Raw genomic sequence first — 16450 nt, forward strand, 5'->3', positions numbered from 1 at the left:
ACAGCCGAGCTCCCGGCACGGCCCGGGGGCGGCCGCTCGAGCCCCCCCGGCCGGAGCCGCAGCCGGGACAGCCCGGGCCGACCCCGGGCCGAGCTCCGCACCCTCCGTCCCGCGGGTGCCCCAAGGTCTCTGCGCACACACGGCCCTGCTGGGCACGAACACCCGGGATCACGGCGGGGCAGCCCGGACACGGACACGGACACGGACACGGACACGGACACGGACACGGACACGGACACGGACACGGACACGGACACGGTCCCTCCCCGCACGGCCCCGGCACTCACCGGCTCCCCCCGACCCGCACACACCAAAGCCTCCCCCAGCCCCGCCGGCGCTCGGTAAAAGGGCTGAGGGCGGGGCCGGGCGGGGCCGGGCCGGGGCGGTCCCTGCGCGGCACCTGCGGGGCGGGGGGAGCGGGGCGGGGCTGCGGCACCAACGGGCTCGGTGGCGCCGTCTGGCGAAACCCGCCCGGCACTGCAGGAACAGCCCTCGGGGCGCGCTGGGAACGCAGTTCCGCGCGGCCCCCGCCCCCCTTGTCTCTGGGAGATCCTGGTTTCTGCACGTCTTCTTGTGACATGTTGAATTTAGAGATGAGCTGATAAAGGCAGTGACACTGTTCTGTCGTCACGGAGCTTCTGAGGACTTCAAACTCCTTACTTATAAGTCCTAAAATCTGTACACTGCTTTTGAGTGGATGACACCACATCGGTCTCTTTGGGGGAACCTTCAGTCAGATGCTGACCAAAATAATAGCTCCCGAGCATGGTTTTCCCTCGCCGAGTGCTCCTGAATTCAGAGTTCAAGTGCCCCAAAGAATGGAGTCAACCTCTTCTCCACCTTTGCTGAGAACAGACGGGGTGCCTGGTCTTTAATCCCGAAGCCAAGGTTGTTTTCCTCGTTGTGTCAAAGCCAGCCTGGCTCGTGGCACAGTTCCAACACAGCAGTGCGAACGCAGAGCATTACAGACCAGATACTGCCCAACCTCTGCCTGGGCCACTGGCTTTGTGCTGGGCACCCCCAGGGCTCGGGAACACACTGCTCCGAACACACCCTCTGACCAACAGCTGCCTGTGATTACAAAACTTCCACTGCCTAAACCCCTTCCCCTCAGAAGGACTCCGGTGCTATCGCTGTCACGGTCACAACAAAAATAATAAACTCAGCTTATAGAAATTTCCCAGTCATTTCTCTGTGGAACAGGCACAAGGTCACAGCAGCCCCTGTGCCTTTCTTTCCATGGAGTGGGTGCCTGCTTTGGACTCTCCCGCTACACCTGCACTAGGAAGCAATGCTGGGTCACGGCTCCTCTCCGGCGGTTTTTCTGCACTGTCAAACTCTCCGTTGTGGTTCAGGTGCACGGTTCAGGGCGACTTCCCAAAGCGCTGTCCCAGACGGCCCCGGGATGGCGCCGGGATCCCCCCGGGATCCCCTCGGGATCCCTGGACCCGCAGCGCCGCCCGCGCCACCGCCCCGCCTGGCGCCGTCTGGCGGACACAGCCGGTACTGCAGGGCCCATGGCACAGCTTGCCGAGTTCGTAATTATTTATTTTCTCCTTTCGGGCATAAAGCAGCGAGAACAGGACACTGTCATCTCCTACGCTGGCAGGGTTCGGTGCCAGGCTGCAGCTCGCCATCAGTGCTGGGCGCTGCGAGCCAGCTGCACAAATGCACACGCCTCCGTGACAGCTCGCTGCTGGAGGAACCATGATTTTCCTGGTCTTTGATCCCAGTTCTCCTTCCCTCTGCAGACACGTGCAGCATCTGGAGCAGATTTTCACCACCATCAATTAAAACTCCATATCTGGGGGGAGGTGGAGGGGGTTAAACCAGGGGTTCTGCCTTTAAAACCACCTCTGCCTTCAGCCCAAGGATCTGGTCTGAGGGGGCACAACTGGTCTCGAGGGGAGTGCACGGTGCATGGGGAGGCTGAGCAGATTTGGGGCCCGGGGCTCACCACAGCAGTTGGGCTTCCATCCCTCCATACCTCTGTATTTGCTTCCCTCTCATCAGTTCCCCAGGCAGGACCAGTGAGGATCATTTCAGCTGCATCTTCTCCTCTTCCCAGGCTTGGCTTTGGACCCTAGAAGATGACAATATGTTGTATTTTCGTTTTTCAAGGGACAGAGGGAAAGCTTCACTCTAAGGAGACCCCAAAGAGCTCTACAACACTCCCAGCAGAAGTTTGGGATGAGGCTGCATCCCCCAGGCTGGAGACCCCAACCCAGCAGCAGCAGAGGCAGGAATGGAACCTGGTGTGCACACCTGACTGAGGCACACTCCAGAGCTGAGCTTCCCAGGATAACAGCTGGCATTTCCCAGCAGCATCGGATGCTGCCAGTTGGGGTGAGGGAGGGTGTTCCTCGATGCTCCCCACACGGAAGGAGACCTGGAGATATGGCCCAGGACTGGGGTGGAGGGCTGGCTGCTCTCATCCCAGCACACCACCAGTTGTCCCAGTTATCCAGTGCCACATACAGCACCTATTGGCCCTTCCAGTGCCAGCCCCAGGCTCTCCCAAAAACCCTCAGACACACGTGGGTGTGACACCCAGACATCAATCATTCCAGGTGTGACACTCAGACATCAGTCATTCCAGGTGGGAGTCACCCTGGCCCAGCACCGGTGCCACAAGGTCATGGCAGAGCAGGGCACCCATCGGGCCACCACCACCTCACAGAGCTGCTGTCCCCGCCTTGGGTAGGTTTGTGTGTGCTGGCATCCAAAAAAAGTGCGGCTCCTTCCTCAATAAATGATCCTGACCACACATGGTGGGATTCATGCAATGCTTTCCCTGGCACAACTCCTCTTGCTGTTGTGCCCACCATCCATCATGGATACCGATGTCCCACAGCCACACATCCCTGTTTTCCCGAGTTAATGATTAAAACCTGTTGGATTTCAGAGGCGCTGCACCCAGACCCCGACAGGCAGGCCAAGGATGCTCGCCCTCTGGGATTAATCATTCTCCTGGCTGTTGACATTGTATCCATATAAACGCTGGGATGGGATTCCCAGTGCCTCTTCCCGGCAGGAGGAGGGAAGCCAGCTCCAACATGAGGGCAGCTCTGGCCCTGCTGCTGCTCTTGGCCACCGCACGTGCAATACACCGAGGTAAGGACCGGGGTTTGCTGTCCCCTGGGATGAGGGGTATGGGGCTGAGGTCCTCAGTTCTGGTGGTTTTTGGTGGCCTCCCCTCTCCCCAGCCCATTCCCAAACCGCTGTGCAGGATCAGAGAGGAAAGGGAAGCACTGGGGTGATGGTTTGGTACCTAGGATGCCCCTTTGGGGTGGTGCTGGAGGAGACGGGAGGGGGAGAGGCTGGGCTGGGGTGGGAGGAGGAGCAGACAGAACCGCAGGCATCAGCTCCTTCCCTTCCCAAGGGAAAATGGGATTTCCTGACCCCCATTCACAAGCAGCATTTCCCTGTAAAACTCACCCCTCAATGGAAATGATGCTCTCTGCTGCCCTTTGCTCCCTTCTCAGCTCCGCAGCGAATCTGTCGTATTTTCATTTGCCAAAAAAAACCCTAAAACTTACTTCTCCCACATGGCTTTATGGAAGTGAACAGAAATGCAACGAGTCGGGACCAACCTGTGAGGAAAGGGACCTGCCTTTTCCACAGCTTCCCCTTTCTGGCAAACTCCCTCTCACCCTTCCCTCCCCTTCCCACCGGAGCGATGTGACCCTCGCTGTCACAGCCCATGACCCCTGGGTTTTGTGGGGGTCACCCTGCTCCGCACTGTAATCCCAGGAAATGCTGGTATCAGTGTTTACCCTGCTGGTGCCAAAGTCTGACCCATGGGTCTGTAGCACAGATCGATTGGGTTTTTCCAGGGATGAGAGCACTGCCGGGATGCCTTCACTGCTGGCTGCTCTGTGGGGCTGGCTCTGGAGCTCCCAGCCCTTATGGTTTCCAAACCCTGCCACGAAAACCAACCCCACATATTCCAAACTCAAAAATGGCCGTATGTTTTACCTGTAGCTCCCTCAGTTCCAGGGAGGATTTTTCTCCTTGCCCTTTTCCTCGGCTGCAGAGCCAAAGCAGCAGCCTGGATACCAGGGATGCTTCTCCCAGACCGGCTGTGCCAACATCTCCCCAGGAACCACCAAATCCTGTTTGGGAAAAGAAGCAACAGAGGGACAGAATAAACAGTCCTCAAGAGAATAAAGCACTGTGTTCTGTGGATAGCGGAGAATCCCTCACTCCCTGCTCACAATTCCCCTTTTCCCCCTTTTGCACTTACAGGTAAAGCTTATGTCCGGGAGAAAGTCTGCCAGGAGTACAGGATGCTGGGGAAGGAGAACTTCCGAACCCTGTAGGTAACTCCTGCTGTCGGTGCCCTGCCAGGACGCTCAGCACCTGAGCCAAGAACAAAAACCATTAAATAAAAATAATCTTGGAAGGTGGATTCGCTGCCTGCAAACAGGCCATTGCTCTTAGCAGGAGAAGAGTTTACTTCATTTCTGAGCTCCTCAAAGCCAATTAGGTGCCTAAATAACTAGGAATTCTAACAGAGCTGACACATAATCCCCTGCAAGGGTCAGCCTCCAGCCTGGAACCTGTTCCAGTTCTTCCCTGGCTGTTTTCCAAGGAATACACTGCTGTTTCTCGCAGCGCCACAGCAGACGGTTTTAAACACTGTTTGGGCAGAATGATGCTGCGACACGAGTTTTGCTTTCAGAGAGAGGAACCCGCCACCGGCTCACCTTGTCCTTGCTCCCTTCTCCCAGGACCATCATCGCCAACAGCCGGAAATACTCCAATGGCACCTTCGAGGAGATCGGCCACCTCGTCCGGGAAATCGTGTCCCTGGCTGAGACCTGCTGTGCCGACGGCGCAGACCCCTCCTGCTACGATGCCGGGGTGAGGCGTCACCGAAAGCGGGTGATGGACCCCACACCAGGGCTGGGATGAGACGGTATGTGGTGTGTGGCCGTAACCCCTCGTCCCTCCCGCAGTCCTCGGCCCTGTCGGTCAAGTCCTGCAGCGCGGACTCGCCGTTCCCGGCGCATCCCGGCACGGCCGAGTGCTGCACCCACGAGGGGCTGGAGCGCAAGCTGTGCCTGGCGGCCCTGCGGCACCCGCCCCAGCCACTGCCCCGCTACCTCCAGCCCTCGGACCAGGAGCTCTGCCAGGCCTTCAGGAAGGACCCCCGGGAATTTGCGGACAGGTAAGCCTGGACAGGGAAGGCGCCTGGTTGAGCCCAGGTGGGTGCTGGCACCGGCTGGTGCCATGATCCAGCAGCTCGGGGTGGTACCTGGAGAGGGCTCCCATCCCTGGAGGACCCTAATGCCTCCAAACCCTACATGTCCTGCTCCCAATCTCCCGATCCCGGTGTGCCCGCTCTCCTCATCCCGCCCCCGCCGCAGGTATCTGTACGAGTACGCCAGCAGCTACAGCCAGGCGCCCCTGCCTGTGCTCCTGGGCTCCACCAGGACCTTCCTCTCCATGGTCTCCACCTGCTGCATCTCCCCTGCACCCACCGCCTGCTTCCTGAAGGAGGTGAGACCTCTCGGACCGCCGGGCTTGTCTCCATCCTCACTTCCTGGGAAGCCAGGTGAACCCTGTGCTGATGGCCTGGGAAGAGGAGGACATATCCCTCTTCTTTTTGTGGCAGAAACTGCAAAGAAAAACCCTCTCCCTCCTCACCTTGATATCAAACCGGGCTTGCTCCCGCTTCTCGGTGTACAGAAAGGACAAAGTCACCTTCAGGTACGGGGGAAATGGCCTTTCCCTTCGGGAACAAGTGCTGGGCTGGGAGGGTGTTCCCATTTCCCACCATGGATCCCGTTTGCGGGCAGTGTTCACAAAGACAACTCCTGTGTAAATCCCTGACGATGCTCCACGCACAGCACAGGCACAGAGTGAGCCCTGTGCTCCCCATCACCTCCCTCCCACACCCCTGCTCGGAGCTGTTACCTGGAAGGGGGATCCAAGCCCCCTGAGCCCCCCCCACACACCCTGTGCCCCCCAGCTACCTGGCCTCGCTGGCTCAGAAGGTGCCTGCTGCTTCCTTCGAGGACCTTTTCCCCCTGGCCAAAGGCGCTGCTGAGGTGTTTTCCCAGTGCTGCGACTCTGTGGCTGAGGACTGCATGCAGAAGAAGGTAGGGGGGGAGCCCAAAACCCACCCCAAAACCACCTCCCGAATCCCAGAAGGGGCCCAGAGGACAAACCCCATCACGGCAGGGGGTCCACACACCCTCTCTGTGCTCCCCTCTCTGCAGCTCTCGGAGCACACGGCCAAAGCCTGTGCCACGCTGTCGGCCCAGGACGGACGCTTTGCCGACTGCTGCAGGGGGAAAAACCTGATGGAAAACTATTTCTGCATCCTGGCCTTGCCCCCTGCGCCCGCTCCCAAACTCCCAGAGGCACCGGAGCCAACCAACAAGGAGCTGTGTGGCAAGGAGGGGGATCTCCAGACCACCAGGCAAGTACTGCCCAGGTTACAATCATGGAGTGAGTAAAACCATTTAGGTTGGACAAGGCCCCTACGGTCATTGAGTCCAACTGTTTCCTGACCCTTCCTTCTCCCCTTGGTTATATGGTTTGGTAATTATGGGGTTAATCCTCAATTCCCTCAGAGGCACCACCCCCAGGGGCTGCACAAAGGTGCCAAAAGCAGCCCCCATCCCATTCTGAGCAGCACCCATAATAAAAACCCATGTGGCCCCTCGTTCCAGGTCCCTGTTCGAGCTGGCACGGAGGCACCCCAGCCTCCCTGACGCCGTCCTTGCCAAGCTCTATGACGCCTCGGAGAAAATCAGGGAGGAATGCTGCTCAGCCAAGGACCCCTCTGCCTGCCTGGACAGCAAAGTGAGTGGTGGAGGGGTCTCTGGGTGCTCCCCCTGCTCCCTCTCATCCCTGCATCCCCCGAGATCCCTGCAGGGGCTTTTCCCAGCCTGGTGACACCCACCCTGTGCTCGCAGCGCCAGCAGATGGGAGCAGAACTGCCCCCCGTCCTGGAACGGGCCAGCCAGCTCTGCGGGCAGTACAACGAGCTCTATTTCCTTGACTTCAAGAAGAGGTAAGCCTTTTCTGCACCCCTCCCTCCCAAAAAACCCACCTGCGTCAGGGGATGCAATCAAAATTCGTCCGAGAGGTTGAGGATGCACAAACGGAGCTGGTGGGTTTGAGCCTAAATAGCTGCAAAATAGTGGGAAGCAAATAACACATAACACCCCCCCCCCACGCCATCCACGGGTGCATCCCCCCTCCCCAAATGCTGTATGGGTATGGAACGCTGCCGGATTCCCACTAACACCCCGTCCCCTGCCCCGCAGGCTGCGGGAAAGCCTGACACAGACGTTTCCCGAGGCCAGCGCGGAGCTGCTGGAACAGATGCTGGAGCAGCGAGTCTCCTTCGCCTCCACCTGCTGCACCCCGGACGCGCCTCCGCTCCTTTGTGCTTCCAAGGTACAGCCAAGGACCCTCCCTACAGCCGGGGTGGTGCCAGACTCCACACCCGGGGCTGCCCCTCTGCTCTTCCCCCCTTTTCCAGGTGAGCTCGGAGCTGGGAGAGGTGTGCAAGCAGGAGTCCTGCCTCCTGGGATAGGGGCCCCGAGGGAGCAGCTGGTGGGCGTCCGGTGCCGACGGCAGGGATCGCTTCTCCAGGCACTCACGGATGGAGCGGGATCGCGAGGCAAAGCTCGGTGGATACGCGGGAATGTGGCACGTCGGAAGGGAGCTGGGCTGGAGGATTCCCAGCAGACAGAAGGTGCCACCAAGCCCCACGGTTCCCTACCCACCCACCAGCAACACCCCCCTTGTATTCCTGCAGCCAAAATAAAGATGAAAACAGTCTCCTCGCCGCTGCTTGAAAGGCTTTCTGCACCGCCGGGGCGGTGGGAAGGGCTGGGAATGGGCACGGCTGCTCCCATTTCTGCAGGCAGGAAGAGGTCCCAGCTCTAGTCCCGGGAGCTAATGCTCTAAAAAAATTAGGCAAAACCGGCAAAACCACTCATTTCAAAATATTAATTTCCAAATAATCACATTTCTATTGATAATAATATTCTATTTCTTTCCAGTTAATAAGCTGGGGTTTATCCTGTTCTGTTGGGTGAGTGACTCACATGTCATTCATACACTTATCAAATCCTCCTGCCTCCCCTGGTACATCAGTGTGGATGAGATTCCATTTCACATCCCTCTGCTCCCATTAATCTCTGTCACAAGGTGTTGGTGACCACCCAGAGCTTCCACTCCCTTCCAGGCTCAGTTTGCATCCTTCAGATTCAGGATGCCCACAGCAAGGACTGCCTCAATTACAGTGACCTCCTGGGATTCCAAGAAAAGCTGGAGAAATGCCCTTAAGCCAGCCAAGGACACCTCTGCACGTGACACCATCAGCACTTATGGGGGGGGAAACCACCCAAAAATACTCAACTGCCTTTCAAAACAAAACAACACAAACCACAACAACTCTCTTAGTAAAACCAGCAGACTCTGGGAAAGCCTGGGCTGCTCCCGGCTGATGCCAGCCAGCATTGATTCCCGAGGGGTTCTCTCCAGCCCTTGCCAGCCTGGGCATAAATCACTTGGCTTTTCCACTCTCAGCCACAGTGGGGCTTTCTGTTTGTTTTTTATATTAATTTTGTTTACCAGGTCTCCTTCTTCCTGTCCTCAGCACCTGTATTTTTATCCCACCAGCTCTCTAACCCATTCCCAAAGATGTGAAGGAAGCAGCAAAATCCCTGATTTTGTTTTGTTGTTTTTTTTGTTGTTTTTTTTTTTTTAAATCCTCATCCTTGATGCTCAGTGCAACCCTTCCCATCCAGTCTTTCTGCTCCCCACCAAAATATCAGGGTACAGCAGGAATTTAGCAGCAATGCAGGAATTCCAGGGTGGGAGCAGCATCCCTACAACCTTCCAACCAGGGAATGCAGGCCTGTGATGGGAAAAAGAATTACTTGAGGCACTGAAAACCCAGCGCTGAATAAAATGGCTCCAACATTTACCTGGCCAGTGCCCCACAAAAGCATTAAAAAAAAAAGATTTAAAGTATTAGTTTTATCCGCCTCTGAGACTTGCAGGCCTGTTTGTTTTCCCAGTGCCTGCTTTTCCCAGCTCCTTAGGGCCAACAGCACCCCAGCCATCAACATCAACCCCCCAAAACCAGACAGGAAACAGACTCTATCTCCTTTTAATTTTATTTGTCTTCTGGACTGAGTACAGCACATTCCCAAAAGGAACAGCGAGTGTATTCCTCACAGCTGGAAGCCCCATAGCCAGGCCCAGCAGAGCCTGGAGATAAACAGCCATTTATGGGGGGGTGAACCAGCTCCAAGGTGATGCTGGTGCCACTCAGCTCAGAGCCAGGGCTTCCAGCAGCTTTGTGGAACCCATAATCCATTTCCCCAGGGGAAAATCATGGAACCTGGTGAAGTAGGTGCCCAAAACAATGTCCCTTGGTGCCTCAGGGCTGTGCTCCTTGACTGGGCGCTGGCATGAGCCTTCCCCACACTTTGGCACAGCCACTTGGCATTGCTTGGGCCACCAACACCTCCAGAGGGACTGGCACTGCAGGGGTGGTCACCACTCCCTGTGTCCAGCCAGGCAGGGGTCACTGCCTGGGGCTGCAGGAATCCCATGGCACGATTTGAGCTGAAAAAGCAAGTTTTCAGTTACAGGAGGGGTTTGCACAGCCCCAGAGTCACCCCCAGGCCCCCAAAACTGCACCTAAAAACTGCCAGCTCTGGCCCCTGGGCATTTGCCTACAAGGACGATGCTGGGCAGTGATGAAGGGCTAAACCCCAGTGCAAACCAGTTTCCCCAGTAGTAGCTCCCACACTCACCAGATCGAACTTTTCCCCATCTCTGCCAGAGCCAGCGCCAGGCTGGAGAGGTCTGTCCTGCTGGGAGCCGCTCTGGGAGAGACCTGGGCAGAGGCCTCTGCTGGCAGAACGGAGCCTGGTGGCAGGAAGGGTCACCAGCTCCCCTGGGAGACCCCCAGCCCTGCTGGCTCCCAGTCTCCCAGTGCTGGGTGGGAGACACAGCGCGGGTGGAGCCGTCATGGCCAGTCACCAGGTCACGGTTCACAAGGGAGATGATCCCGTGGTGGGAATTGGGAACTGCCAAGGACCCCCAGCTCTGCCAGGTCCCCATGTCTCCAGTCCAGGGTGGGAGATAACAGGGACCCCCAGCCCCACTGACTGAGATGCCACCGCTGCTCCCCAGGAGGGGACCCCAGACAGTTGGTGCCGAAACCCACTGGGAGAGTCACGGGTACCCACAGAGGGGGAGGGGGTCCCACACCGAGGGGAGGAAAACAAACCATCACCTGTGGCCGCCTGGGCACGGTCCAGATCGTAGCCGGGCACCAGAGCCCATGACGTGGGGAGAAGGGAGTGAACGGCCCCAGTTATCCCGGTTCTCACCTGTTTTCCCCCACTTTTGCCCGGTTTCCCTCGCCCGGTCACTCCCCGGGACGCCGAGGCCATCCCGGGCTGCAGTGGGACCGGGAGCCGCTCGGCAGGAGCCCCAGGGAACCGGGAGCCCCCGGTCCGGAGCGCTCTGAGGACGCTGAACTCGGCCCGGTCCCTGCGGGGAGACGCGGCTGCGACGGCACCGGGAGCAGCGGCAGCACCGGGAGCAGCTCCAGCACGGCCCCTGGGCCGCCCAGAACAGCGCCCCGAGCCCGACAGAGCCCCTGGGAGCCGGGACCGGGACGGGGACCGTGATGGGACAGGACGTTCTGTCGCCCCCCCTGCCCAGAGCTCGTCCCGCACCCGGAGCAGCAGCTCCGCGCCTGCCCCGCCCGGCGCAGTGTCGCCGTCTGGCGGACACGGTGCGGCAGCGCAGCCCCGCGCCGGCCTCGGCCCCGCCGCCCGTCAAGGACACCGGCGACACGCGGACACCTTTCCGACACCCCTTTTATTCAAGCCCGCCCGTGCGGTTTTAGCCTTCGCCCATCGAGCCAGCCGGTGCTGCCGCCCGGGACCCGCCCGCAGGTACCGGGAGCTCCTGCGGAGAGAGCGGAGCCCGTGGGGTCTCGGCACCGGCCCCGGTGCGGGGGGGTCCGGTCACACCGACTCAGTCACCGCCCGGCCCTGTGCACCTTCATGCGATGCCCGTCTCCCGCACGTCCTCGCTTCGGGGAGGTGAGTCCTTGTTCAGCGTCTCCATCTCTTCTGCCTTTCTCTTCCTGCGCTGCCTCCGACAGTGGCTTTTAGGGGTGGGAAAATAATTAAAGAAAAAAAAATAAAGAGGCAGAATGAGACGTGGCAGCCATGCTGCTCCCCGTTCCTCTGCTTTCACACTGCAAAGGCTCCAGGTGGGATCTCGTCCAGTTTTCAGCCCCAAAGGAATGTCCCAGACACTTCCCTGCACCCGCAGAGCCATATCCCACCTGGTTGGGGCAGCCCAAATTCGACCTGCCTGGAGCCAGCAGAACTGGGCAGGATTTGCTCCCAGTCTAGAACTTCCTCTTCCCTCTCCTCTTTCCCTTCCCTCTCTCTTTCCTTTCTCTCTTATTTTCCTTTCCTCTTTCCCTTTTTCTTTCCCATCCCTCCTTCCCTTCTCTCTTTCCTTTTTCCCTTTTTCCCTTCCGTTTTTCTTTCCCTTCCCTCTTTCTTTCCTTTCCCTCTTTCTTTCCCTTCCCTCTTTCCCTTCCCTCCTTTCCTTCCCTCTTTCCTTCCCTTCCCTCTTTCCCTCCCCTCCCTGTCCCCTGACGTACTGACTGCAGAGGCAGATGCCGACAACGAGGATGATGAGGGTGACGATGGCGGCGATCAGGGAGATGATGACGATCTGGCCCTGGTCCCCTCGCAGGTAGAACAGATCCACCCTCTCGCAGCGAGCCCCGGTGTAGCCTCGCTCGCACCTGCCCCGCGGCACAAGGGAGGCAGAAGAGGAGGGGTCCCAAAAACAGCCGTGGTGCCCGTGCCCCCCCTCATCCCGCTCTCCCAGGGAGGACGGGCACGGCATCCCACCCCTTGCCAGTCACCAGCAGTGACTTACACACAGGCCGGCGCCTGCTCGGCCACGAGGAAGCGGCACCTCCCCTTGACACAGTAGTGCTTGTACTCCTCCGGGCACCGGGAGAAGTGGCCCTGCCGCCGCAGCTGCGTCCCGTTCCCTGGGGGTGGCAAGGACAAAGAATTCCCCCAGAGGGGTTACGGCTCCGCCCAGAAGCAGCGGCATCCCAGAGCAACAGGTCCAAGCCTGGCCAGCTGCAAACAGCACGTGTGGCCTTGGCTTCCCAGCTCCGTGGAGGCTGCGCGGCTCTGCCAGACAAAACACCAGCTCTTGTGCCATCCCAGCCCGCTCCCCTGCACCGCCCAGCTCCCATCCAGCGCCTCCAGCTCCCCCGAGCATCCTCACACCTCCACCTTACCTGTGCACCCCTTGGCCGTGTCGCAGGTGAGCCCCTCCGTGCCATGCCCGGCGGTGACGTTGGCGTCGGCGCCCACGCAGCTGAAGAATGCCAAGCCTGGAAAGCAGCGGAGATGGCTCGAAGAGGGAGCCTGGCCAGAGCCCCGGCATCCCTGCCACAGCCCCACCACAACCACAGGGTGGGGACCGGCAACGGGCTCTGCAGCTGCGCCCACGGCCCCCCTTCCCTGGCAGCATCAGCTTTTCCCCAGGGCGAGGAGAAGGGAAAGCCGGTCCCCGCCTGTCACCTCCACCCGCCAACGCCCCAGCACGGGAGTCCCGGAGCCAGAGGGGCGGGTTTTGGGGCACACAGCCCTGCCTGCAGGCAGCCAGCTGCTCCTCTGCCCTGGGAGGATGCAGGGATGGATCCCCAGATCGTAGATTGGTTTCAGTCTGAACAGACTGTAAAGCACATCTTTTTCCAACTGCCCAGCCATAGGCAGGGACACCTTTCACTGTCCCAGGTTGCTCCAAGCCCCGTCCAACCTGGCCTTGGACACTTCCAGGGATGGAGCAGCCCCAGCTTCTCTGGGCAACCTGTGCCAGGGCCTCACCGTCTTCACCGGGAAGGATTTCTCCCTGATATCCAATCTAAACCTGCCCTCTGTGAGTGTGAAGCCATTCCCCGTGTCCTGTGACTCCAAGCCCTTGTGACAAGTCCCTCTCCAGCTCTCTGGGAGCCCCTTTAGGCGCTGGAGGGTGCTCTAGGGTCTCCCTGGAGCGCAGCACGAACTGAGCCAGGAAAGAGGCCACCTTGGTCACCGTGGCCACGGGGCGAAACTGAGAGGTGGCTGAGCCCCGGCGCGTCACGGCGGCGGTAACCGGATCGCTGGCATACCAGCACTGACTCAGCACGGCCCCGCTCCCAGCCCGGCCCTCCCCAGGGATTCACCCCGCCGCGGTGGCACCCAGGGGAGCGGGGACAGGTCCTGCCTGACGGAGCAGGGTGCTGGGCGGCTCCCGCGAGGGTGACACGCCGAGGCGGGGGGTGTTCCCACCCCGAGTGGGTGCACGTTGAGGCCTCCCAGAGAGTGGAGAGCTTGCGCGGCCAAATCCTGGCAGCCTCGTCTCCTGGTACCTGTTTTCTCACCCGGCTCTTCGGCACCCTGGAAACAGTGGTGGAGGCTGCCCAGCCAAGCCTCCGGAGTCCCCCCCGTCCCACGGCAGGGACATTCCCGGCACACACGTCCCTCCTGGCTATATATAGCCACCGCCGCGCTAATGACGCGCTCTGGGTAACAGAGCTCCAAAAGAGCTCGGCGGGGAGGAGACGGAGCCCACCGGCCCCTCTGGCCCAGCGGCAGGGTGGGAGCTGCCTGGCGGGAGCCAGGGATGAGCCACGGGGCGGCTTCCCCCCGGGAAGCAGCTGCGGGCGGCGTGGGCACGCGGCGGTGCAGGGAGGGAGGCTGACTTCACTCCCGGTGACCGAGTTCACAGCTCGGCATGGAAAGATCCCCACCAAGATGAGATCCCCACCCTTATTGCAACCAGATGCGGAGCTCTGGCATCCTCCGGGCTGGCAGCCCCTTGGCAGGACTGCCCTGGGGCAGCGCCAGCTCCGGAGGGAGGGGGGCTGTGCCCTCCGGCACCCGGATCGCAGCACCCTGGAGCTGCGGGTGCAAACACCCTCATCTCTTTGATGCACAGAGAACCCGGCTCCACTATCTAAGGCTGCACTCCCTTCTGAGCAGCCAAAGATAACCCAGGAGAGTATCCCAAACACCGGATTAGTTTGCTGTAACACCCCCACGCTCCGCCGGGAAAGTCCAAACTGCAGGAGAGCAACCACCCGGGGCATTACCTTGGTCCGATGGGGCACACCAGCCCCAAAACAGGTCGGCCACCCTTGGTTTCCTCCTGCCAGCACAGGTTTGGCAGGTTCTGCCAAGTGCAGTCACCAGCCCTGCCGAAAGGCCAAACCCAACCTGTTCCCAGCGGAGAGGAAAGCTCCCTCGAAATTCCAGTGCTGGCACTCTCTGCCAGGGGGACATCAGCTGCCCAGCCCTACCTGTGGTTATCTCCTGCTGGCCCTGAGCAGGCTGCTGCCTGCAGGCTCCTGCTTCCCAAACACTCAGGAACTAACATGGGAATGCTCACACACCTGCTGTATAGGTACTGCATCCCCCCCGGCATCCCCCCTCCCCGATGCTGCCAAAGATGGCAGAGGGTATTTGGGCACCTGTGAGCACTGTCCCATCAACAGGTGGGAAAAGCATCCCACTCCTGCTCCAGGATCCAGCCAGGATACCCTGGCCCCAAAGGATTCGGGGATTCAGAGCCAAGGGGAGCACTGGAACGGAATGCTGGGGAATTCCAGGATGAGACCTGGGGACACATGGGAGAGCCCCGGGACGGGACTGGGTAAACACCAGGCTGGGCGTGGGGGAAGGACTGAGATGGGATTGTCCAGGGGGACACAGGGAGTCACTGGGATGGGACTGGAGAAAACATCAGGGTGACAGGGTGAACACTGGGATGGGACAGTGTCAGCATCGGGATGGGGTGGGACAGCGGGGGATACAGGAGTGCAGCAGAATGAGTTCGGGAGAGCAACAGAGGGGTGGGAAAGCACCAGGACAGGGGGAGCACCGGAATGAGACTAGGAGGCAGGTGTAGGATCACCGGGGACCGGGAAGCAGCGGGATGGGACAGAGGCAGCACGGGGACCGGAGACAGGACGGGGCCGGGACAGAGGGTGACACCGGGCTGGGACAGTGGGGGTGGCACCGGGCCGGGGCGGGGGGCACCGGGCCGGGCCAGGAGGGAACACCCTCTGTCAGTATCTGGGTATCCCGGGACCGAGACAGTGGCGGGACAGGGGACCCCCGTGCTTACCGGAGGCGAGGGCCAGGCAGAGCAGCAGGGTACCGGGGCCGCCGCCCGGGGCCGGGGCCGCCGCCACCGCCTCCATACGCGCCGCCACCGCCTGCCCGGTGCCCGGTGCCCGGCGGCTGCGGCGGGGCGGGACGGGGGCGGCCGCTTCGGCACCGCCGCCCTCCTCCTCCTCCTCCTCCGCCTCCTCCTCTTCCAGCTGCGCGGCTCCCACCCCGCCGGAGCCATCCCTTGGCGGTCCGGCGGTGCCCCCCCGGCACGTCCCCTCCCGTGTGTCCCACCCACGCGTGTCCCACCGACGCACGTCCCACCTCGCACCAGCCACGCCTGGCCCCGTCCTGCCGGGAGGCGTCAAGCAGATGCCTCACCCCAGCATCCCTGGGGATTTGGGCAGCGAGATGGACCCCTATCCTGCCATCCCGGGTTCCAAGAGGGACTCCGGGGCTCCCCTCCCCGGAGGGACGGAGGGTGTGCACCCAGGCCCAGCCTCACGTCCCCAGAGCCATTTATCCCCGGCCAGCTTGTTATGAAAAGGGAGATTTATTCATAGCAGGCAGCTATAAAACACCCTCCCAAAGGCCTTGGCAGGGGATGACGGCAGCTCCGAATCATCCTGCGAGGGGCTGTGCCTTGGCACGAGCCCTCTGCACGCTGGCCTTGGGGTGTTTTTTTGCCTCAGGGTGTGTGGGAAGATGTTTTCTGGCCCCCTGAGTGAAGTCTCGAGGAACAGGGGTGAAGGTGTCCCCCCGGGATGCTGGCAGGTCCCCTCCTGGCATCTAGGGATGCTCGGTAGGGATGTGGCGCCACGGGCTGGTGCTGTCCTGGCTCCAAGGAAAGCAAAAGAGCTTTGTCCGGCGAAGAGGGGCTCGGGCAGGGAGGAGAGGCAGAGCTGCTCCCTGCTCCCGGTCGTTACAGGAGCGAAGGAAGGTGGAAATGAAAGACTGGAAAGAACGGGTGACCTCAAACCGCAAGCTGGCAGCTATTAATGCAAGTGCTGGCAGCCACCCAGCCATGCCATTTGGCTGCTGGCCAGGGGGTGAGCGAGCTCCCTCAGCCCCGCTCAGCCAAAAAATCCTGCCGCAAGCTCCGGCACGCCAGTGTCGCCCACCCCTCGGCTCGTGGCCACCCTGGCTCCCTGCCAGCTGCTCCCCAAAAGCAGGCAGGGGGTGATGAACCACCAGAGAAACGTTGCAAAGCTCCTGTGGGGACTTGGGCAAGACTGGTGAAACCGGCAGCTGGCACCTGG

At 60.5% G+C, this 16450-nt stretch overlaps 2 protein-coding genes across 2 annotated transcripts; one reads left to right on the forward strand and one right to left on the reverse strand.

Annotated features, from left to right (window-relative positions):
- The first annotated feature begins 2984 nt into the window (after positions 1-2984).
- Positions 2985-7811, forward strand: GC (GC, vitamin D binding protein). Its single transcript, XM_017825170.1, has 12 exons — positions 2985-3114; positions 4249-4318; positions 4734-4866; positions 4962-5173; positions 5373-5505; positions 5621-5715; positions 5978-6107; positions 6228-6430; positions 6684-6816; positions 6930-7027; positions 7284-7416; positions 7502-7811. Exons 1-12 carry the CDS (start codon positions 3006-3008, stop codon positions 7553-7555), a joined length of 1503 nt encoding a protein of 500 aa, XP_017680659.1. The 5' UTR covers positions 2985-3005; the 3' UTR covers positions 7556-7811.
- A 3042-nt stretch (positions 7812-10853) lies between these two features.
- BTC (betacellulin) lies at positions 10854-15283 on the reverse strand. Its single transcript, XM_017825172.1, has 6 exons — positions 15208-15283; positions 12335-12430; positions 11959-12076; positions 11675-11821; positions 11057-11164; positions 10854-10962 (listed from the first exon to the last, which is right to left on the reverse strand). Exons 1-5 carry the CDS (start codon positions 15281-15283, stop codon positions 11059-11061), a joined length of 543 nt encoding a protein of 180 aa, XP_017680661.1. The 3' UTR covers positions 10854-10962; positions 11057-11058.
- Between the last annotated feature and the right edge of the window lie 1167 nt (positions 15284-16450).

Source organism: Lepidothrix coronata, unplaced genomic scaffold (genome assembly GCF_001604755.1).
Source record: "Lepidothrix coronata isolate B3197 unplaced genomic scaffold, Lepidothrix_coronata-1.0 Scaffold116, whole genome shotgun sequence".
NCBI lineage: Eukaryota > Metazoa > Chordata > Aves > Passeriformes > Pipridae > Lepidothrix > Lepidothrix coronata.

Coding starts and splice junctions, on each gene's coding strand:
- GC (XM_017825170.1), top strand. CDS start 3,006: ATGGGATTCCCAGTGCCTCTTCCCGGCAGGAGGAGGGAAGCCAGCTCC. Junction 4,319..4,733: donor AAGGAGAACTTCCGAACCCT/GTAGGTAACTCC, acceptor CCCTTCTCCCAG/GACCATCATCGCCAACAGCC. Junction 5,506..5,620: donor CCGCCTGCTTCCTGAAGGAG/GTGAGACCTCTC, acceptor TTTTTGTGGCAG/AAACTGCAAAGAAAAACCCT.
- BTC (XM_017825172.1), bottom strand. CDS start 15,283: ATGGAGGCGGTGGCGGCGGCCCCGGCCCCGGGCGGCGGCCCCGGTACC. Junction 12,431..15,207: donor CTGCCTGGCCCTCGCCTCCG/GTAAGCACGGGG, acceptor GCTGCTTTCCAG/GCTTGGCATTCTTCAGCTGC. Junction 12,077..12,334: donor CACGGCCAAGGGGTGCACAG/GTAAGGTGGAGG, acceptor TGCCACCCCCAG/GGAACGGGACGCAGCTGCGG.